The 25,023-nt window shown below is 40.4% G+C and overlaps 1 protein-coding gene across 3 annotated transcripts in view; it reads right to left on the reverse strand.

Moving 5' to 3' along the window:
* Positions 1-25,023, reverse strand: part of CCS (copper chaperone for superoxide dismutase) — a 125,864-nt gene that overhangs the window by 21,080 nt on the left and 79,761 nt on the right. For all 3 annotated transcript variants that reach the window (XM_053719974.1, XM_053719977.1, XM_053719976.1), the window contains exon 7: positions 23,587-23,690. In XM_053719974.1, coding sequence (XP_053575949.1) covers positions 23,587-23,690 — 104 coding nt within the window. The remainder of the gene's footprint in view (positions 1-23,586; positions 23,691-25,023) is intronic.

Genomic DNA, 25,023 nt, shown 5'->3' on the forward strand with positions numbered 1-25,023 from the left:
TTAGATGGCATTGAAGCTGCTAAGCTTAAAATTAAGTGGGTCGGCGAGGTAATCTCCTCCTCTAGTTCTGTTAAAAAACGTGGTGTGGCGGTGTTATTTCATAAAGATTTAGATTATAGAATTATTAATGTAGAGATAGATCCCAATGCTCGTTATATTGTACTTCAAGTTATGATAAATAGTGTAAAATATGTTTTTTGCAATATTTATGCTCCTAACAAATTTTCAAGTATATTTTGGGATCAGATCCAAAATAAGATATTCCCATTTCAAAGGGAGAATCTAATTCTATGCGGGATTTTAACATGACTATGTGTCCAGAATTGGATCGTTTTTCTAATAAGAATCGGGTAGAATATAAGAAAAATGCCAAATATTTTAAAAGATTTTGTAACAAATTTGGTCTAATTGATATCTGGCGTACTCAGAACCCCTTATCTAGAACTTTCACGTGCGAATCCAAGGCTCATAGGACCTTTTCTAGGATCGATCTTTTCTTAATTTCGGAATCCTTAACTATTTTTCATTCTAAAGCTGGAATTGGTGAATTCGTGTTGTCTGATCACGCTGTCATTTTGTTGTTTTTGGCCAGAGTACAGGGGGGTGACTTGCCTGGTCCTGCTTTTTGTTTCCCCCGTTTTTTATATGCTAATCCAAGATTTACATCCTGGATTAAGAATTTGTGGCATGAGTATGCTCTATTTAATTTGGACTATAGACACAGGGTGGAGATTTTTTGGGAAGCAGCTAAAGCTGTGGTACGGGGAGAAATTATTGCATATATGAGCACTCGTTCTAAAAAGATCAAGGAGCAAGGGAGTCTATTAGCTAATAAAGTAAGGGTAGCCTATAGGAATGTCCACTTGGATCCCTCTCCAATAATTTGGTCACTATATCTCGAGGCCAGGAAGGAAAGAGAGGTATTTTTGAGACAAAAATCTCAGGAGGAAGAGGCAAGATTGAACTTAAAGTTCAAGAGTTTCCAAGGGTGTTCTGCAAAGTATTTGTCTTGTCTTACTAAGAATAGGAAAAAGAAGAACCTCATTGCAGCCATTAAATATAGGGAGGATAGGTTTTTCAAACCAGGGGAAATTTCTCAGGCATTTCATAGTTATTATCAACAACTATATTCTGCAGTCAGTATTGACCAAGGAAACCAAAGAATTTTCTGGTCTAAAATTAATATCCCTAAAAGTCAAGTCAATGAGCTAGCAGTGTTGAACCAGCCGATTACCCAAGAAGAGATCAGCATCGCTATCGATAAACTTAAATTTAACAAAGCAGCCGGCCCAGATGGGCTCCCTGCCGAATTTTACAAGTCCTTAAAGGCGGAACTGTTGTCGTTTTTAGAGGTCTTATATAACAATTATTATTTAGCTGAGAAGGATATTTCGCGGCATTTTGCCGCTGCAAATATCTCACTAATATTAAAAAAGAATAAGAACCCGGAAGATCCGGCCTCTTATAGGCCAATATCAGTGCTTAATACTGATTACAAAATATTGGCGGGGATTATTGCAGCTAGATTCAATGTTTGTTTACAGAATCTAATTCACCAGGACCAGACTAGTTTTATGTCATCAAGAAACTCGACCAGGAATATTCGTAAGGTCACTGCATTTTTGGATTATATGTGGAATCTGGAGGCAGAATCCAATAAGGCTGTAATTCTAGATTCAGCTGTTTTGACCTTAGACGCAGTTAAGGCCTTTGATTCCATTGTTTGGGAGCAACAATTTCGAGCCTTGGAAAATTTTGGGTTTGCTGGTAATTTCATTCAATATATTAATAAAATCTATTCCAACCCCATCTCTTATCTGGTAGTCAATGGAACTCGCTCTCCAGAGATAATTTTACAGCGCGGCACTAGACAAGGATGCCCTTTATCCCCTCTGTTGTTTAATGTGGCAGTAGAACCATTGGCTATTAGATTTCGAGAGGTGTTGACGGGTATCTCACTAGGCTCTCTCCGTTTAAAGACCCTGCTTTATGCAGATGATATTTTATTATTTGTAGGAAATGTATGTCAGTCCATCACAGTGATTTTACAACTTCTCGCTGAATTTAGTTAGTTTTCGTGTTACGTGGTGAATCTGGAGAAAAGTGAACTTATGTATGTGGGTAACAGCTCGCCTTGTGCAGGCAACATTCCATTTAAAGTGGTAAATACAATTAAATACCTGGGGTTAGAATTACATAAAAATCCCAAGTTATGGTATGCTGCAAACTATGCCCCATTATTTGAAAAAGTTAAAGTAGATCTTCAGCTTTGGGCATCCTTCCCGCTGTCATTTTCTGCGAAGGTAAATTTGATAAAAATGATCATCTTTCCGCGCCTTCTTTATGTGTTACAGAATCTACCTATTTTTATATCTAATTCAGATATGAAAAAGTTATATGGTTATTTTTCTAAATTTATCTGGAGAGATAAAAAACCCAGAATTGCACTGGCTAAGCTTATGAAGAAAGTTAACTATGGTGGTCTAGCATTGCCCGATATCAAGTTGTATAATATAGCGACTTTGGTAAAATTTGCCCTAGACTGGGTGGCTGAAACTAATTTAATAGCGGATTATCAAGAAGAAGCATTTTATATTCGTCCTTTTTCGCTAAAAGCTATTTTACATTGTAATCCCAGACAACTTCCGTCTAATATTTGTAGAATTATGTCATTCAAAAATATTGTTATAGCATGGCATAAGTTCTGCGGCTATCAGGGGATAGAACCCTCTTTTTCGGATTTCCTCCCTATTCGAGGTAACCCCAATTTTATACCTGGTATTCATCAAAAGGTATTTATATCCTGGGAGAATAATGGCTTATTCTTAGTTAAGCAACTGCTGGGGGCTGATAGGTCGATACACACAGCTGAATTTTTATTTCAAGCTTACGATCTTCCCAGATCAGATTTGTTCGCCTATTTTCAGATCCGTCATTTTGTATATAATCAGAATTGGTTGTTTGGAGCGATGGCAGAATGGTCAGACATCAGAATTCTAATTCAAAATTTTAAATCTGGTATTTCATCCATTTCCCTAATGTATGACATCATGCTTTCTAAACAAAGTGAAAAGTATCTGGTCAAGATTAGTAACTGGTTATACCCAGTTATTCCGGAGTGTGGTAATGAGAGGGTTATTCAGAGTTTTAATATGTTAAATAAATGCAGGGTATCCATGAGCTGGAAAGAGTCGCACATGAAGCTCCTGAATAATTTCTACATGCACCAGCTTAAAGTGAAAATTTTTTTTTCCTTCAGCCCAATTGTCCACGATGCTCTAATCTAAATGCGGACTTATTCCATATGTTTTGGTTCTGTCCCAAAATTAACCAGTTATGGCTTAAAATTATTTTTTGGTTTAATGCTCTCTACGACATAAATGTTTCTTTAGCATTACAGGATGTGGTTTTATTGTTTACTTGTCCTGATAGTAGTCATTCTCGTTTGATTCGTATCTTGAATACGATCATCTTGGCGGTTCGTCACCTTATACTTGTAAATTGGAAGGCGAACATAGTGCCGCATCTTTCGAGGGTCCTTAAAGAAATTCAAGGACAAGTCATCTTTGAATCATATCACTTACAAGATGCCTCCGAGAAGAGAATTGATGACTTTCTGCAGGGGTGGTCGCCAATTATCATGTCCTATTCCACTCCTGTACAAAGGCAGATTCTTTCTCCGGTTCGATCGACTACTAGTTTTGCAGAATTAACTTTGTTGGGCAAATTCCATGCCTCTTGGATAAATTCTAGTCCATAGCTTTCTTTGGTTTGGATGGGTCGGGGCGGAGAGGTGGTTCGGGGTAGACCAAGGGAGGGAGGGTTGCGAAGGAGGAGGGAAAGTCAACAATTTTTTTTTTGTCTTCGTTTGTTGTTGTTCTTTTTGCCCACGAGTTGTGTTTTTATGTTATTTCAAAAAATTTCGCAAGACATAGCAGATTATTGCTAGCAAATGTATGTTTTGTTTTGACCTGTTTCTGTTGACTCATTGTCGGTATGCTTTGCTGATTTCGTTAAATAAGAAATGATGTATTGTCTTGTGGTGATCAATAAAAATAATTTGAAAAGGTGGGAGACTTCCTGCTGGAGGCAGAGCACACAGGTAGCACAGGTGTTTGCTCCCGCTCCAGGTACACGCTGCCTGGAGAAAACTATCAACCAGCGGTTTGCCGAATTATCCTTGGCCGTGGAAACACTATCCGGCCCGGATTTCGGATCCTCGGATCCCGCAACAGGAGTCCCCTAAAGCAGCCTGACTAGTGCTTGTTGGCTGAAGCACACGCTTTTCCTTACTTAGTCGGGTCAGACAGCACCCGGTCCTGCACATATAAATCGAACTCACAGATAAGATGGGCCGTGCATGACATTTAATAAGGCAATAAGTACACGGTACCCACTTTGTGCTCATATGTAATCCCTCAGCGTTGCAACCAGACATACAAAATTTGACCTTTTGATTGGCCTAGACTTGTATTGGTGGATGTCTTACTCACCTTCATTGAGGATCCTGCCTACCTGCTCCTTGGTTTCCGTTACCTGCCTCCTGTAGTTCGAGAGAGCGAATACAGAAGGGCGCGCCGCGCCTCCCGCAGTTGGAGTCTGCTGACAAGCTTGGAGAGAGAAGCTGGAACGGCGTCCTGGTTGGTCTGTTCACTCTTATCTGTCGTGGCCCCAGATGAAGTAGCGCTGGAGCGCGAAGCTTGGTAAAGTTTGTGCGGGCTGACAGGCTTCCAGAGCCGGCGGATTATTTCCTTTCCCTCCGGATCTTCTTGTAACCCATTCTCGGAGCAGAGCGGTTACCAGCCACAGCGTCCCATACACTGCTCCCTGGTGTAGTAGTGTGTTTTGGGATAATAAGCCGGGTATAGCAATTGAATGCTTGTGGATAATACAGCTCTGCAGAGATAATTTCCGGTGGTTACCATGCACGCCCGAGGGTACATCACAAGCAGGTCGGTATAGAAGTACCGCTTTAGCGGCTGGTGCTCATAGAAACCTGTATGGACAGATCGTCTTTGGTGAGCCATTGAACTAAAGTTTTTTTGTTTAAGATAATACACATTCAGATCTGCATCAAAGAAATATATCAGTCTCTATGCTTGAATGACATGTCCTGATTTATCGTTGTTCTTCCAGCTGATGGGGCAAAATCTGCATGGACTGGGTCTCAGACTAAATTTCTGTAACAATCTTGACCTGGTTGTGTGCAAATATTAAGTAAGCTGGGTTATGACTATGATTTCATCTTAACTCTATTGTGGCAATACACCAAAGTGTTTTGAGGCTGAGCCTGGAAACGATTTTCTCTGAAAACACTCTGAGCTGTTTGCATAGGGCTCTTAGATTGTATATAAGACCCTTTACACTAACTCTGGCACACTATAAAATCTTCCCCTGTTTTGCCACATAAGTTTCAGTGCTTAGAATATATCCAGGTATATAGAAGTAACAGCGATAAAAGGGGTTTAAGATAGCCTAATTATAATCTGTTCAGTCTGTGTTTTTGCTACTCTGTACATATTTTGTCGTGACCAGTTAAATAGCTTGAAGGCAGATAATACTATAGCCTCATAGGTACACAGAGCGAACAGTAACAAAGCTTTTTAAGACAGTAAAATTACAATTTGTTTTTTTGTCTTATGCTATACTGAATATATATTGCTGTGCTCAGTTGTTAAGTTCTGAAGGCAGATAATACGGCTACCACGTAGGAAAGGCACATAGATATATTAATACCAAAACTGCACAAGAGGGTTTCATTACAATCTGTTCAGTCAGGGTATTGCTACACCGAATAATATTGTTGGGCCTATATAGATGAAACAGTGATAAAATCTGTTTAAGATAGTTTAAAGACATCCTGTTCAGTCATTGTTTGCACCACAGCGTATGTATATTGTTGCGCCTAGATATTAAGTTCTGAAGGTAGATAGTATTGTAACCATATAAGAAAGGAATTTAATATGTACAGTTAAATTTTTTTAACCTATATTGCATTTCTGTCACTTACAAATTCCTAAACGACCTAAGTGTGGGCTTTAGATTTATTCACCCATTTAATTCAGCTTTATCAGTCTGATTATCAGAAGCTTTTATTATCATAGGTTGGATACATTCGCTTACAGTACAAATTAAGCTATAAGTTCCACAAATCACGAGCTGATCCACATCCACTTTTTTTTTTTTTTTCGCTCTCTAAGGAGTACATATATTAGGCACGTATATAGAATTTATTAAGAGTGAATAACACGGTAATACACCTTGGGTTAGGACAGAAGTAATAGTCCCCACCTCGGAGACTCCTCACACATAGTGTTAAATTGAACTTCTGATAGAATTAGTTGGGTATAAGGACTACAGACATACTTTAGTACGAACACGCATTATTAGAGGTCGATTAGTGTATGGTTCACCTCTTTTTTCTTTAGATAAAAAACATAATTTATGCTTACCTGATAAATTCCTTTCTTCTGTTGTGTGATCAGTCCACGGGTCATCATTACTTCTGGGATATAACTCCTCCCCAACAGGAAATGCAAGAGGATTCACCCAGCAGAGCTGCACACAGCTCCTCCCCTCTACGTCAGTCCCAGTCATTCGACCAAGAATCAACGAGAAAGGAGTAACCAAGGGTGAAGTGGTGACTGGAGTATAATTTAAAAAATATTTACCTGCCTTAAAACAGGGCGGGCCGTGGACTGATCACACAACAGAAGAAAGGAATTTATCAGGTAAGCATAAATTATGTTTTCTTCTGTTATGTGTGATCAGTCCACGGGTCATCATTACTTCTGGGATACCAATACCAAAGCAAAAGTACACGGATGACGGGAGGGATAGGCAGACTCATTATACAGAAGGAACCACTGCCTGAAGAACCTTTCTCCCAAAAATAGCCTCCGAAGAAGCAAAAGTGTCAAATTTGTAAAATTTGGAAAAAGTATGAAGCGAAGACCAAGTTGCAGCCTTGCAAATCTGTTCAACAGAGGCCTCATTCTTAAAGGCCCAAGTGGAAGCCACAGCTCTAGTGGAGTGAGCTGTAATTCTTTCAGGAGGCTGCTGTCCAGCAGTCTCATAGGCTAAACGTATTATGCTACGAAGCCAAAAAGAGAGAGAGGTAGCAGAAGCTTTTTGACCTCTCCTCTGTCCAGAATAAACGACAAACAGGGAAGAAGTTTGGCGAAAATCTTTAGTTGCCTGCAAGTAGAACTTGAGGGCACGAACTACATCCAGATTGTGTAGAAGACGTTCCTTCTTTGAAGAAGGATTTGGACACAGGGATGGAACAACAATCTCTTGATTGATGTTCCTGTTAGTGACTACCTTAGGTAAGAACCCAGGTTTAGTACGCAGAACTACCTTGTCTGAGTGAAAAATCAGATAAGGGGAATCACAATGTAAGGCTGATAACTCAGAAACTCTTCGAGCCGAGGAAATAGCCATTAAAAACAGAACTTTCCAAGATAACAATTTTATATCAATGGAATGAAGGGGTTCAAACGGAACACCCTGTAAAACGTTAAGAACTAAGTTTAAACTCCATGGCGGAGCAACAGCCTTAAACATAGGCTTGATCCTAGCTAGAGCCTGACAAAAGGCCTGAACGTCTGGATCTTCTGACAGACGCCTGTGTAATAAGATGGACAGAGCTGAAATCTGTCCCTTTAATGAGCTAGCTGATAAACCCTTTTCTAAACCTTCGTGTAGAAAAGACAATATCCTAGCGGTCCTAACCTTACTCCAGGAGTAACCTTTGCATTCGCACCAGTATAGGTATTTCCGCCATATTTTATGGTAAATCCTTCTGGTAACAGGCTTCCTAGCCTGAATCAGGGTATCAATAACCGACTCAGAAAAACCACGTTTTGATAAAATCAAGCGTTCAATTTCCAAGCAGTCAGCTTCAGAGAAGTTAGATTTTGATGTTTGAATGGACCCTGTATCAGAAGGTCCTGTCTTAGAGGTAGAGACCAAGGCGGACAGGATGACATGTCCACTAGATCTGCATACCAAGTCCTGCGTGGCCATGCAGGTGCTATTAGAATTACTGATGCTCTCTCCTGTTTGATTTTGGCAATCAATCGAGGAAGCAGCGGGAAGGGTGGAAACACATAAGCCATCCCGAAGTTCCAAGGTGCTGTCAAAGCATCTATCAGAACTGCTTCCGGATCCCTGGATCTGGACCCGTAGCGAGGAAGTTTGGCGTTCTGGCGAGACGCCATGAGATCTATCTCTGGTTTGCCCCAACGTCGAAGTATTTGGGCAAAGACCTCCGGATGAAGTTCCCACTCCCCCGGATGAAAAGTCTGGCGACTCAAGAAATCCGCCTCCCAGTTCTCCACTCCCGGGATGTGGATTGCTGACAGGTGGCAAGAGTGAGACTCTGCCCAGCGAATTATCTTTGATACTTCCATCATTGCTAGGGAGCTTCTTGTCCCTCCCTGATGGTTGATGTAAGCTACAGTCGTGATGTTGTCCGACTGAAACCTGATGAACCCCCGAGTTGTTAACTGGGGCCAAGCCAGAAGGGCATTGAGAACCGCTCTCAATTCCAGAATGTTTATTGGCAGGAGACTCTCCTCCTGATTCCAAAGTCCCTGAGCCTTCAGAGAATTCCAGACAGCGCCCCAACCTAGTAGGCTGGCGTCTGTTGTTACAATTGTCCAGTCTGGCCTGCTGAATGGCATCCCCCTGGACAGGTGTGGCCGATAAAGCCACCATAGAAGAGAATTTCTGATCTCTTGATTTAGATTCAGAGTAGGGGACAAATCTGAGTAATCCCCATTCCACTGACTTAGCATGCATAATTGCAGCGGTCTGAGATGTAGGCGTGCAAAAGGTACTATGTCCATTGCCGCTACCATTAAGCCGATCACCTCCATGCATTGAGCTACTGACGGGTGTTGAATGGAATGAAGGACACGGCATGCATTTTGAAGCTTTGTTAACCTGTCTTCTGTCAGGTAAATCTTCATTTCTACAGAATCTATAAGAGTCCCCAAGAATGGAACTCTTGTGAGAGGAAAGAGAGAACTCTTCTTTTCGTTCACTTTCCATCCATGCGACCTTAGAAATGCCAGAACTAACTCTGTATGAGACTTGGCAGTTTGAAAGCTTGAAGCTTGTATTAGAATGTCGTCTAGGTACGGAGCTACCGAAATCCCTCGCGGTCTTAGTACCGCCAGAAGGGCACCCAGAACCTTTGTGAAGATTCTTGGAGCCGTAGCCAATCCGAATGGAAGAGCTACAAACTGGTAGTGCCTGTCTAAGAAGGCAAACCTTAGATACCGGTGATGATCTTTGTGGATCGGAATGTGAAGGTAAGCATCCTTTAAATCCACAGTGGTCATGTACTGACCCTCTTGGATCATGGGTAAAATAGTCCGAATAGTTTCCATTTTGAACGATGGAACTCTTAGGAATTTGTTTAGAATCTTTAAATCTAAGATTGGCCTGAAAGTTCCCTCTTTTTTGGGAACCACAAACAGGTTTGAGTAGAACCCTTGTCCTTGTTCCGACCGCGGAACCGGATGGATCACTCCCATTAATAACAGATCTTGTACGCAGCGTAGAAACGCTTCTTTCTTTATCTGGTTTGTTGACAACCTTGACAGATGAAATCTCCCTCTCGGGGGAGATAATTTGAAGTCTAGAAGGTATCCCTGAGATATGATCTCTAGTGCCCAGGGATCCTGAACATCTCTTGCCCATGCCTGGGCGAAGAGAGAGAGTCTGCCCCCCACTAGATCCGGTCCCGGATCGGGGGCTCTCGGTTCATGCTGTCTTTGGGGCAGCAGCAGGTTTCCTGGCCTGCTTGCTCTTGTTCCAGGCCTGGTTAGGCTTCCAGCCTTGCCTGTAACGAGCAACAGCTCCTTCCTGTTTTGGTGCAGTGGAGGTTGATGCTGCTCCTGTTTTGAAATTCCGAAAGGGACGAAAATTAGACTGTCTAGCCTTAGCTTTGGCTTTGTCTTGGGGTAGGGCGTGGCCCTTACCTCCTGTAATGTCAGCGATAATTTCTTTCAAACCGGGCCCAAATAAAGACTGCCCCTTGAAAGGTATATTAAGTAATTTGGACTTAGAAGTAACATCTGCTGACCAGGATTTTAGCCACAGCGCCCTACGTGCCTGTATGGCGAATCCTGAGTTCTTAGCCGTAAGTTTGGTTAAATGTACTACGGCCTCCGAAATGAAAGAATTAGCTAGTTTAAGGACTCTAAGCCTGTCCGTAATGTCGTCTAGCGTAGATGAACTAAGGTTCTCTTCCAGCGACTCAATCCAAAATGCTGCCGCAGCCGTAATCGGCGCGATACATGCAAGGGGTTGCAATATAAAACCTTGTTGAACAAATATTTTCTTAAGGTAACCCTCTAATTTTTTATCCATTGGATCTGAGAAAGCACAGCTATCCTCCACCGGGATAGTGGTACGCTTAGCTAAAGTAGAAACTGCTCCCTCCACCTTGGGGACCGTTTGCCATAAGTCCCGAGTGGTGGCGTCTATTGGAAACATCTTTCTAAATATTGGAGGGGGTGAGAACGGCACACCGGGTCTATCCCACTCCTTAGTAACAATTTCAGTTAGTCTCTTAGGTATAGGAAAAACTTCAGTACTCGCCGGTACCGCAAAGTATTTATCCAACCTGCACAGTTTCTCTGGTATTGCAACGGTGTTACAATCGTTGAGAGCTGCTAAGACCTCCCCTAGTAATACACGGAGGTTCTCCAATTTAAATTTAAAATTTGAAATATCTGAGTCCAATCTGTTTGGATCAGAACCGTCACCCACAGAATGAAGCTCTCCGTCCTCATGCTCTGCGAGCTGTGACGCAGTATCAGACATGGCCCTAGCATTGTCAGCGCACTCTGTTCTCACCCCAGAGTGATCACGCTTGCCTCTTAGTTCTGGTAATTTAGACAAAACTTCAGTCATAACAGTAGCCATATCTTGTAATGTTATCTGTAATGGCCGCCCAGATGTACTAGGCGCCATAATATCACGCACCTCCCGGGCGGGAGATGCAGGTACTGCCGCGTGAGGCGAGTTAGTCGGCATAACTCTCCCCTCGCTGTTTGGTGAAATTTGTTCACATTGTACAGATTGACTTTTATTTAAAGTAGCATCAATACAGTTAGTACATAAATTTCTATTGGGCTCCACCTTGGCATTGGAACAAATGACACAGATATCTTCCTCTGAGTCAGACATGTTTAACACACTAGCAAAAAACTTACAACTTGGTTATAATCTTTTTTAGCAAAAACGTACTGTGCCTCAAAGAGGTACTAAACGATTAAATGACAGTTGAAATAATGAACTGAAAAACAGTTATAGCATCAAACTTTAAAACAACACAACTTTTAGCAAAGGTTTGTTCCCATTAGTAAAATAACAATAATTAAATTTGACATAAAAAATACAAAGCAACGTTTTTATTCACAGTCACTATAAGAATTCTCACAGCTCTGCTGAGAGAATTTACCTCCCTTCAAAGAAGTTTGAAGACCCCTGAGATCTGTCAGAGATGAACCGGATCATGCAGGAAATATAAAAGTAACTGACTGGAATTTTTTGATGCGTAGCAAAGAGCGCCAAAAACGGCCCCTCCCTCTCCCACACAGCAGTGAAGAGAAACGAAACTGTCACAAATAAAAGCAAAAAAGGCTGCCAAGTGGAAAATAATGCCCAAATATTTATTCACACAGTACCTCAGCAATGTAAACGATTCTACATTCCAGCAAAAACGTTTAACATGATAAATAGTTATTAAAAGGATTAGTGACCTTTAACAGAGTAGTTCCGGTGAAATACCATCCCCAGAATACTGAAGTGTATACATACATGTCATTTTAACGGTATGGCAGGATTTTCTCATCAATTCCATTCAGAAAATAAAAACTGCTACATACCTCAATGCAGATTCATCTGCCCGCTGTCCCCTGATCTGAAGCCTTTACCTCCCTCAGATGGCCGAGAACAGCAATATGATCTTAACAACTCCGGTTAAAATCATAGTAAAAAACTCTGGCAGATTCTTCCTCAAACTCTGTCAGAGAAGTAATAACACGCTCCGGTGCTATTGTAAAATAACAAACTTTTGATTGAAGTCATAAAAACTAAGTATAATCACCATAGTCCTCTCACACATCCTATCTAGTCGTTGGGTGCAAGAGAATGACTGGGACTGACGTAGAGGGGAGGAGCTGTGTGCAGCTCTGCTGGGTGAATCCTCTTGCATTTCCTGTTGGGGAGGAGTTATATCCCAGAAGTAATGATGACCCGTGGACTGATCACACATAACAGAAGAAACACGTATTATAAATCTATCTAGGTTTTAGATTAGGGTACACACCACTATAGGGATTGATTAAGGCGCACAATAAAAATTTGAGGAACACAGGATAGGTTTGGTAAGGCCCTAAATTCGCGCTGCATAATAGTTGATAGTATACTATTACTTTGACATAGTAAGGGTTAAACATAAGAAGTCCTTTTTTTTTTTTTTTTTTTCTCCCTTCTCTCTTCTTTGCTTTATTTTGCTTTAAATAGCGGTATATGGATAGATACATGCACCAAAAGAGCTCTCCCTCCACTATGCCGCCTAAATCTAAGGACAAGAAGGGGGGCAGCAGGATGCTGGACTCTAGTATTGATACTCCAGTAGAGAAAAGCTCACCGTCCCCAATGGGTAATAATATGGTTGAGTTTGCCGCCGAGGTGGCAAAAATTTTAACTCCCCAATTCGAATCTGTAAAAGTGGAAATTAGATCCGAAATCGCATATCTTACTGTAGAAGTCAGACAATTCTCCTCACGAATGGAGGAAGCGGAGAATCGGATTTCGGATTTAGAGGATAGATTTAATATACAGGAACCCATTACAGAGTCACATAAAAAAATTATTGCATCTTTACAAGCTAAGATTGAAGATCTTGAGGATCGCTCAAGACGAAATAATCTGAAAGTGATAGGCCTCCCAGAAACGTTAGAGTTTCAGGATTTGATGGCCTTTGTATCTATTACGCTACCTCAGGCCTTGCAGATTCCGGCTCCTGCTGTCCCCTTTCAGATAGAGAGGGCCCATAGGATAGGGGCGCGTAGAGACGACAATGAGGGGAATAGACCCAGACCAGTGATATTTAAATTTCTTAATTTTCAGGATAAGATGCTATACTTACAATATTATCGAAAATGTAACCCTTTAGTGTTTCGCTCTCACAGACTACTAATCTTTCAGGATTTCTCATCAGAAACCCTGGCGAAGAGAAGAGATATGTCTTTCTTTTATGGCCGATTACAGAAGGGGCAATACAACATTAGATTAATGTATCCTGCGAGATTGGTAGTTCTGAGAGATGGCAAATATCTTACACTCAATAATGTTGTGGAAGCAGACACTTTTTGTAGAGAGGAGGGGGTTCCATAAAGTAGCCAGCAGGGAGTAATATTCTATTTTCTCTGCCTGTATTTGGTTTGTTATGTATAGGAACTATGGCAAGAAGGATGTTTTTTTTTTGTTGTTGTTTTTTTTTAATTTTTTCTTAAAAAAAGAAAAGAAAAAAAAAAAAAAGAGAGAAAAAAAAAGGAGAAAAAATAAATAAATAATAATTTGAAAAAAGAGAAAAAAGAAAGGACACACGCACCCTTGATTAGCGTGTAAATTTTGAAACCCCCAGAGTATCTTCTAAATTAAAGAGACAAACGGAGTAACTCTATAGCCCTATCTGGTACAGAAAGTACTTCTACCATAAAGGGCACATTACAATATTAATATAGCTTACTGGTGTCAGGAACACCCAGAGAAGCTGAAAAACCTCCTTTAAGTAGACAATCTCTCCAATGGAGGGATTGACCTAAAAATGAAGGAAAATAAACCCAGTATCAGATAAAGGAATGACCTCATCAGAGACTGAGAATTCCCTATGCGATACTACCAAAGTGTCTTCCTCACAGGGAAGAAACATTCATGAAAACTATAACTGGATCAATAACATAATACAGAGAGAATATGATCTCTTGCACTTTTTCCCTAGAACGTGGAAAAAACAGATCATGCAATAATACAACTTAACTCCAAGAGGAGTGAGAGAAGAAATGCAGGGTACTGCATGAGGGCCATAAATGATTAGGGACACCTTAGGAGAATTTGTGGCATATCTTGACCCTTGTCACTAGGCTCCTAGGTAGTATGCACCTTAGAAAAAAAGGAAAGCTTTCTATCCTTATTAGTTAAAGATCTCTCCGGAAATAGTAAATGGAAGAGAATTGGAAGTACTCCAATGGTCCCTAAGCCTAGGACAAGAGACCCCAAGAAGGGACCCCCTGATCCATCCTGAGTCACAAAGGATGAATTAAACAGATAAACAGCTGGAATTCTTTAACAAATATTAACACCTAAAAAATGTTACCGTCTCTTTAAATCTTTTTAAAAAAAGTAACTTTTACATCTTTGTGTGCAGAAAAAAGGTAACTTAGCATGCAAACATTACAGGACCTATCTACACCTCAGCTTAATCTTACTGATGTGTCATCCGGTCATCAGAGACTCAATACATTCCAGACTTTGTTTATTTTATTAAAAATGTACTTAAAATAAATTTTATGTTATTGTGCATAGAGGTCGTTATAACCTTAATGAAGCGATGTCTTGCGCCGAAAACTCCAGGTGGAGTTTGAGAGAAACTGCAGGGTACTGCATGTGTGATATAAACTTATAAGCTTTAAGTACACCTCCTCAATCTGGCTCATCAATGACAGAATAATTAAATGAGACGTAATCCTGTGATAATATGACAAACAGTACTGTCTCTTTATTAATATTAAAGTGTAACCTCTTCACTTAAATGAGGTGAACCAATCTGACTCACATGTGGCAAAAAAATTAAATAAGAATCTTTTGTTAAAATAACAAATGTCACTGTCTCTTTAATTATTAAAGTGTAATTTGGTTACTATACATGAAGCTAGAAATGTCTGAATACATACGAGGAAATTCAAACTTTCCAACCCCTTCTTACACTACAGCCTGACTCAGCTGAAGCATCAGACAGCCTCTCTACATAACAGCTGATCAAGATATAGCGCTGTCTTAAACGCAAAATTAGAATTCAGGCAGCAATGAATCCAATTCTTCCTAAACCGGAAGGGTTAGTTGGACAGTATATTCTGCAAGGCACACCCACATCAAGATTCCCCGCTCCTTCCGATAGTTCGTGAAGTGTTAGGAAGTAGAGAGCAGAATTGGCGCCATTATCAAGCTCTGCCCCTCGTGGGCATTCACATTTTATCTCCCGGTCGCCATTGTTTTAAGTATAGGCGCCTGGAGCAAAATACCAGAATAAACAGTTGCTGTTATCCTCTTTAATACTGTTATAACCCGCACATTCTATTATTGTCCATGAACAAAAGTTTAGTAAGTGATCCCCGGTTGCCATTGACTTTAAGGATAGCTACCGGGAACACGAGCCAGACTGAACGGTTACAGCTTAAAATGTCTATTTCATTTCAAATATAAAATCTCATGGTCAGTCTTGACACAGAGAGATGAGACACATGCCATGTCTGCGTCCTAACTGCCATGATGTCTCCTCATAGACTAGGAGAATCTGATTCAAATGCAATGAGGTTCATAAAATAATAAGATAATAAAGTGCCCAAACTCTTTCTGAGATCCTATACCTAGAATAAAGTCAGCACTTACCTCATCTTCTGCCTGGCAGCAAGGCAGTTCCCAGGTTTAAGAGGTCCTCTCCCTCCCATGGACCTGTGAATAAACGAAATTCCTGAGTAAAAATCCCTCAGGTTTTCAGGGTCAGGGCAGCAGAATATGGGAGGCGCAGTGAGAATTATGTCCCACCAGTTCCCATTGCTCTAAAGCCACCAAGAGCTCTACTGAAGAGACTGATATGGACTATGGCTACACCCTAGAACAAAGCAGCACAATCTTGCACTACTTTAAAAATAATAGACTCTTGATTGAAGAATCTATTCTAACACCTAATTTTACCTCTTCCTAGCACTAACGTAGGCAAAGAGAATGACTGGAGTGGGAGGGAAGGGAGGAGCTATTTAACAGCTCTGCTGTGGTGCTCTTGGCCTCCTCCTGCTGACCAGGAGGTGAATATCCCATTAGTAATTAAGATGGTCCGTGGACTCATCGTGTCTTAAAAAAGAAATTGAAATCACGTGATTGTTCATGCGGTCGCGTGATTTCAATGATGGGATTGGGTCAGGGGGGAGTGCCTATGATGCTAGGTACTCCCTCCTGCCAGCGATCCCATTTATTAAGAGCTTTTGGCTTTAGTACGCTATGACGTTCTATGCCGTCCTAAGGGCTTTAAAGCCTAGAGCGGTTAGGACGGCATAGAACATCATAGGGGAGGGAAAGTGTACTGACAAATTTGTTTAGAATGTATATAAATAGCAAATTGCTCCTTTATTTGTATTTTTGTTTATTAAAATAGCTGTGTCTGCTAGCTGAAACCACAACCTAATCAAATGGGCTAATTTTCCAGGGAGATCAGACCTCATTAGCTTATCTCTCTATATTTACACAAAATTCTCCTTATCTTATCTCTCTTTATATTGTGAGAGCAATACCTAGAGAGAACAATGGAAAAAAAAACATTTAATTATCTCTGTCTCACTCCCCAGTGGGATTGGTTTTTTCTAAAATGCCTTGTTTACATAGCTTTTCTATAACCCGTACCTATGTATTTAAATTGTCAGTATAGGTGGGGTTACAACAGGCTATTTGTAAACAATTTAATACATTCCAGCAGGTAAAATGTATCACATGTAACACATTAAAAGGGAGATAAAAAACATAATGTATGTAAGAACTTTACATTGTGTGTAATAGCAGACTATGCAGAGACACTAGCTATACACATATAAAAGAAAAAAACATAATTTATGTAAGAATTTACCTGATAAATTCATTTATTTCATATTGGCAAGAGTCCATGAGCTAGTGACATATGGGATATACAATCCTACCAGGAGGGGCAAAGTTTCCCAAACCTCAAAATGCCTATAAATACACCCCTCACCACACCCACATTTCAGTTTAACGAACAGCCAAGCAGTGGGGTGATAAAGAAAGGAGTAGAAAGCATCAACAAAGGAAATTTGGAAATAATTGTGCTTTATACAAAAAAATCATAACCACCATAAAAAAGGGTGGGCCTCATGGACTCTTGCCAATATGAAAGAAATGAATTTATCAGGTAAGTTCTTACATAAATTATGTTTTCTTTCATGTAATTGGCAAGAGTCCATGAGCTAGTGACATATGGGATATCAATACCCAAGATGTGGAGTCTTCCACTCAAGAGTCACTAGAGAGGGAGGGACTAAAACAAAAACAGCCATAATCCGCTGAGAAAATAATCCACAACCCAAAAATAAGTTTATTTTCACTTTTGAAAGAAAAAAACTTAAATCAAAAAGCAGAAGAATCAAACTGAAACAGTTGCCTGAAGAACTTTTCTACCAAAAACTGCTTCTGAAGAAGCAAATACATCAAAATGGTAGAATTTAGTAAATGTATGCAAAGAGGACCAAGTGGCTGCTTTGCAAATCTGATCGACTGAAGCTTCATTCTTAAAAGCCCATGAAGTAGAGACTGATCTAGTAGAATGAGCTGTAATTCTCTGAGGCGGGATTTGACCCGACTCCAAATAAGCTTGATGAATCAAAAGTTTCAACCAAGAAGCCAAGGAAACAGCAGAAGCTTTCTGACCTTTCCTAGGACCAGAAAATAAAACAAATAGACTAGAAGTCTTCCTGAAATTTTTAGTAGCTTCCACATAATATTTCAAAGCTCTTACCACATCCAAAGAATGTAAGGATCTATCCAAAGAATTCTTAGGATTAGGACATAAAGAAGGGACAACAATTTCTCTACTAATGTTGTTAGAATTCACAACCTTAGGTAAAAATTGAAAAGAAGTCCGCAAAACTGCCTTATCCTGATGAAAAATCAGAAAAGGAGACTCACAAGAAAGAGCAGATAGCTCAGAAACTCTTCTAGCAGAAGAGATAGCCAAAAGGAACAACACTTTCCAAGAAAGTAGTTTAATGTCCAAAGAATGCATAGGTTCAAATGGAGGAGTCTGTAAAGCCCTCAGAACCAAATTAAGACTCCAAGGAGGAGAAATTGACTTAATGACAGGCTTAATACGAACTAAAGCCTGTACAAAACAGTGTATATCAGGAAGTATAGCAATTTTTCTGTGAAATAAAACAGAAAGAGCAGAGATTTGTCCTTTCAAGGAACTTGCAGACAAACCCTTATCCAGACCATCCTGAAGAAACTGCAAAATTCTAGGAATTCTAAAAGAATGCCAGGAGAATTTATGAGAAGAACACCATGAAATGTAAGCCTTCCAAACTCTATAATAAATCTTCCTAGAGACAGATTTACGAGCTTGTAACATAGTATTAATCACTGAATCAGAGAAACCTCTATGACTTAGAACTAAGCGTTCAATTTCCATACCTTCAAATTTAATGATTTGAGATCCTGATGGAAAAACGGACCTTGAGATAGTAGGTCCGGCTGTAACGGAAGTGGCCAAGGCGGGCAACTGGACATCCGAATCAGATCCGCATACCAAAACCTGTGTGGCTATGCTGGAGCCACCAGCAACACAAAAGACTGTTCCATGATGATTTTGGAAATCACTCTTGGAAGAAGAACTAGAGGCGGGAAGATGTAAGCAGGTTGATAACACCAAGGAAGTGTCAGCGCATCCACTGCTTCCGCCTGAACATCCCTGGACAGGTATCTGGGAAGTTTCTTGTTTAGATGAGAGGCCATGAGATCTATCTCTGGAAGCCCCCACATCTGAACAATCTGAGAAAACACATCTGGATGGAGAGACCACTCCCCTGGATGTAAAGTCTGACGGCTGAGATAATCCGCCTCCCAATTGTCTACACCTGGGATATGCACCGCAGAGATTAGACAGGAGCTGGATTCCGCCCAAGCAAGTATCCGAGATACTTCTTTCATAGCTTGGGGACTGTGAGTCCCACCCTGATGATTGACATAAGCCACAGTTGTGATATTGTCTGTCTGAAAACAAATGAACGGTTCTCTCTTTAGTAGAGGCCAGAACTGAAGAGCCCTGAGAATTGCACAAAGTTCTAAAATATTTATTGGTAATCTTGCCTCTTGAGATTTCCAAACCCCTTGTGCTGTCAGAGACCCCCAAACGGCTCCCCAACCTGAAAGACTCGCATCTGTTGTGATCACAGTCCAGGTTGGACGAACAAAAGAAGCCCCTTGAACCAAACAATGGTGATCTATCCACCATGTCAGAGAGTGTCGTACATTGGGATTCAAGGATATTAATTGTGATATCTTTGTATAATCCCTGCACCATTGATTCAGCATACAAAGCTGTAGAGGTCTCATGTGAAAACGAGCAAAGGGGATTGCGTCCGATGCTGCAGTCATGAGACCTAAAACTTCCATGCACATAGCCACTGAAGGGAATGACTGAGACTGAAGGTGCCGGCAGGCTGCAACCAATTTTAAACGTCTCTTGTCTGTCAGAGACAGTCATGGACACTGAATCTATCTGGAAACCTAAAAAGGTGACCCTTGTCTGAGGAATCAAGAAACTTTTTGGTAAATTGATCCTCCAACCATGTTTCCGAAGAAACAACACTAGTTGATTCCTGTGAGATTCTGCAGTATGTAAAGACTGAGCTAGTACCAAGATATCGTCCAAATAAGGAAACACCGCTATACCCTGTTCTCTGATTACAGATAGTAGGGCACCCAGAACCTTTGAAAAGATTCTTGGAGCTGTTGCTAGGCCAAATGGAAGAGCAACAAATTGGTAATGCTTGTCTAGAAAAGAGAATCTCAGAAACTGATAGTGTTCTGGATGAATCGGAATATGAAGGTATGCATCCTGCAAATCTATTGTGGACATATAATGTCCTTGCTAAACAAAAGGCAGAATAGTCCTTCTAGTCACCATCTTGAAAGTTGGTACTCTTACATAACGATTCAAAATTTTCAGATCCAGAACTGGTCTGAACAAATTTTCTTTCTTTGGTACAATGAATAGGTTTGAATAAAACCCCAAACCTTGTTCCTTAAGAGGAACTGGCATGATTACCCCTGAAGACTCCAGGTCTGAAACACACTTCAGAAAAGCCTGAGCTTTTACTGGATTCACAGGAATGTGTGAGAGAAAAAATCTTCTCACAGGAGGTCTTACTTTGAATCCTATTCGATACCCTTGAGAGACAATGCTCTGAATCCAATGATTTTGGACAGATTTTATCCAAAAATCCTTGAAAAACCTTAATCTGCACCCTACCAGCTGAGCTGGAATGAGGGCTGCACCCTCATGCGGACTTAGGGGCAGACTTTGGTTTCCTAAATGGCTTGGATTTATTCCAGTTTGAGGAAGGCTTCCAACTGGAAGCAGATTCCTTGGGAGGAGGATTGAGTTTTTGTTCCTTATTCTGACGAAAGGAACGAAAACGGTTAGAAGCCTTAGATTTACCCTTAGGTTTTTTATCCTGAGGCAAAAAAACTCCTTTTCCTCCAGTGATAGTTGAAATAATAGAATCCAACTGAGAACCAAATAAATTATTACCTTGGAAAGAAAGAGATAGTAATCTAAATTTAGATGTCATATCAGCATTCCAAGATTTAAGCCACAAAGCTCTTCTAGCTAATACAGCTAAAGACATGGATCTAACATCAATTTTGATAATATCAAAAATGGCATCACAAATAAAATGATTAGCATGTTGCAGTAAGCGAACAATGCTAGATATGTCAGAATCCAATTCATGTTGCGCTAAATTTTCCAACCAGAAAGTTGATGCAGCCGCAACATCACCCAAAGAAATAGCAGGTCTTAGAAGATGACCTGAATATAAATAGGCCTTCCTTAGATAAGATTCAAGCTTCCTATCTAAAGGATCCTTAAAGGAAGTGCTATCTTCCATAGGAATAGTGGTACGTTTAGCAAGAGTAGAAATAGCCCCATCAACTTTGGGGATCTTTTCCCAAAACTCTATAGATTTTGCTGGTAAAGGATACAATCTCTTAAACCTTGAAGAAGGAACAAAGGAAGTACCTGGCTTATTCCATTCCCTAGAAATCATATCAGAAATAGCCTCAGGAATGGGAAAAACACCTGGGGAAACCACAGGAGGTTTAAAAACAGCATTTAAACGTTTATTAGACTGAACGTCAATAGGACTGGTTACCTCAATATCCAAAGTAATTAACACTTCTTTTAATAAAGAACGCATATACTCTATTTTAAATAAATAAGTAGATTTGTCAGTGTCAATATCTGAGGAAGGATCTTCTGTTTCAGATAGATCCTCAGCAGAATAGGATGAATTATTATGTTGTTGGTCATTTGAAATTTCATCAGCTAAATGAGAAGTTTTAAAAGACCTTTTACGTTTATTACAAGGTGGAAATGCAGACAAAGCCTTCATAATAGAATCAGAAACAAATTCTTTAAAATTTACAGTTATATCATGCACATTAGAAGTTGAAGGAACTGCAACTGGCAATGTACTATTACTGATAGAAACACTATCTGCATGTAAAAGTTTATCATGACAACTATTACAAATGACATTCGGTGGAATAATTTCTACAATTTTGCAACAAATGCACTTAGCTTTGGTAGAACCAATGTCAGGCAGCAATGTTCCAGCAGAAACTTCAGAGACAGGATCGGATTGGGACATCTTGCTCAATGTAAAAGAAAAAACAACATATAAAGCAAAATTATCTATTTCCTTAAATGAGAGTTTCAGGAATGGGAAAAAATGCAAAAGCATAGGCCTCTTGATAGAGAAGAAAGCAGGAGGCAAACATGAATGGGGTATTGAAATAATGAAAAAAATTTGGCGCCAAGTATGATGCACAACGTAACGTTAACTTTTTTGGCGCCAAAAATGACCGGAAATGACACACCGTGTGAAAGGTCCCGACGTCACGTATGACGCCGGAAATGACGAAGTTGCGTCAAAAACGTAATTTCCCGCTACAAAAAAGTTTGCGCCAAAAATGACGCAATAAAGTCTAACATTTGACGCACCCGCGGGCCTAATACCCGCAAATGCAAAAGTAGTCAAAATTGAAAAAGACTAAACCCCAGGTAAGAAACAAATTTCTTAAAGTGTTTATATTCCCAAATATGAAACTGACAATCTGCAGAAGGAAATACATGAACCTGACTCATGGCAAATATAAGTACAGGTGGCCCTCGTTTTACAACGGTTCAATTTACACCGTTTCAGAATAACAACCTTTTTTCCAGTCATGTGACTGCTATTGAAAAGCATTGAGAAGCAGTGCATTTATTAAAATAGCCAGTAGGTGGAGCTGTCCGCTTGTGTTGCAGCAAAGCCAAGCAAGCTGAAATTAATCAGTTTAACCAGACCTGAGCTATCGAGCAGATTTCAAAGGAACAATATCTTCCTGTCTATAAATCAGTCCCAATTGGAATGCATAGAAAGAACTGTTTGCAGAAAAATGCAAGTGAAGTCTGTGTTGTGTGATTATTTTATTAGGTTTATAATGCTGTTTAGCAAATGTTTTTGTTCATTTAACTTAGTTTAATTATATATTCTGTGTTGTGTGATTATTTTATTAGGTTTATAATGCTGTTTAGCAAATGTTTTTGTTCATTTAACTTAGTTTAATTATATATTCTGTGTTGTGTGATTATTTTATTAGGTTTATAATGCTGTTTAGCATTTAGAGTCTTCATTTCAAAGCTTTAAAAAAATGTATTAGGTGTTACTTATGACAATTTTGAGAGGGGCCTGGAACCTATCTCCCTCACTTCCCATTGACTTATATTATAAACTGGGTTTCAATTTACAACGGTTTCAATTTACAACCATTCCTTCTGGAACCTAACCCCGGCGTAAACTGAGGGCTACCTGTACAATACATATATTTAGAACTTTATATAATTTGCATAAAGTGCCAAACCATAGCTGAGAGTGTCTTAAGTAATAAAAACATACTTGCCAAAAGACACCCATCCACATATAGCAGATAGCCAAACCAGTACTAAAACAGTTCTTTAGTAGAGGTAATGGTAAATTTGAGAGTATATCGTTGATCTGAAAAGGGAGGTAGGAGATGAATCTCTACGACCGATAACAGAGAACCCATGAAAAAGACCCCCGTTAGGGAAATCATCGTATCCAATAGGTGATACTCCCTTCACGTCCCTCTGACATTCGCTGTACTCTGAGAGGAATCGGGCTTCAACAATGCTGAGAAGCGCATATCAACGTAGAAATCTTAGCACAAACTTACTTCACCACCTCCATAGGAGGCAAAGTTTGTAAAACTGAATTGTGGGTGTGGTGAGGGGTGTATTTATAGGCATTTTGAGGTTTGGGAAACTTTGCCCCTCCTGGTAGGATTGTATATCCCATATGTTACTAGCTCATGGACTCTTGCCAATTACATGAAAGAAACTAATATTCTAAATGAATATATGTAATAAAACGTCTCAGGTGACTACATTTAATAATACGTCTGGCTGTGTGATGTTCACGTGCTGCTTCTCACCTATTTCCAGAGTTGCCTGTCACTTTGGATAGCGGGTGCAGCCCTCGTCCCAAGTCATCTTCGCCTTCGTCCACCACTACAGACCGACCAATGATATCCCAGACCTGCCATCACAGTTAATCGTATTTAGACCTTGACTGCCAGAGACAGCTACAAATTGTTGCTTATTTCAAAGGGTTAATATGAACATTATTATTTTTATTTGTACAACTAATCCAGGCGCACTATACAAGGGCAGTGTTCACAGAAAATGTTGTCAGCTGGGTGGTATTATGAAGTAGCCAGGCGAGGGCAGTGCAATATTCTGCAACAGTATAAGATTTTCTGACCGCCTAAAGTACTAGGTTGAAGGCCGAGTTACACCGCAGGTGCAGCAGAGCGTTCGTGTTGAGGGAGAACGCATGCCACACACCTTAATGCAGAACTGCCCCGTAGTGCCTACCGCAAGAAGCACTGGGGTGAAGGACGGCCTGCGAGATCAGGCACGCATCAACGACCAAAGGCATTGACAAGTTGAGTCCCGTTTGTCAGGGACGGTGTTGGAAGCTTTACATACGGTCCTGTGTTCTGCAAGGACCTGAACGGAGACGGAGTCTGGGGGTCCCATACACCGCACCACAAGCTACAGGCATAAGATCCTCCCAATATCTTGGCCGAGATTGGAAGCTACAGTGGGAGACGTCCACACGCCAAACGCTGTACTATTCCTGACGGAGTAGGAGGTGAGCCACAAATAGCGGCTAACAGAATCTGTGGTGATAAAGGGAACAACCCGGGTCAAATATAAAGCGTACTGGAGCTGGGACCACACTTATATGGGTGACTTGTATCCAAATACATTGCACAAGATAAAGGAGACACTGATTGAATACTACAGTGGTGAGCATACGGAGGACAGCTAACGGACCCAAGGAAAGATAAGTAAAAATACTTTTTCTCTGTTTTACCCTCTGCGGGAAAGCAAGATTTAGAGGTGGGGTACATATGCTAGAAAACCTGTCCCCCGGAGCTTGGTTTTTTCTTTTTTTTTATATAAAGGACTGTAAGTTGGCTGGCTTCTCCTACATAAAGAGGGAACTGAGGAGGAGGGAAAGTGAGGAGAAAGCTGATAAAAGGGCTATGGTGAAGAATTAACTCTCAAACATCGCTACTATATTCTGCTTTCCCCTGTAGAACTGGGATACACTATAGCAGGTGCCTGATATTTAGTCAGCCAATAAGGAGTGTTAAATCCTGTGGACAAAGCGCTGTATTTGCTACAACAAGATTGCAGCCCACCTTCCTCCCATTGTTATTGCTTGTTCTTTGGAATATCACAAGATCAGAGAGACATTTTTTGGACAATTTCTGGAAATAGGGGAGGAGGAATTTGAAATAGAGAAAATTTGAGAGAGGCTGCTGCAGAGAAAAAAAAGTCTCTCTTTTGCTGTTGTGTAT

This window comes from Bombina bombina, chromosome 7 (genome assembly GCF_027579735.1).
Source record: "Bombina bombina isolate aBomBom1 chromosome 7, aBomBom1.pri, whole genome shotgun sequence".
Lineage (NCBI taxonomy): Eukaryota > Metazoa > Chordata > Amphibia > Anura > Bombinatoridae > Bombina > Bombina bombina.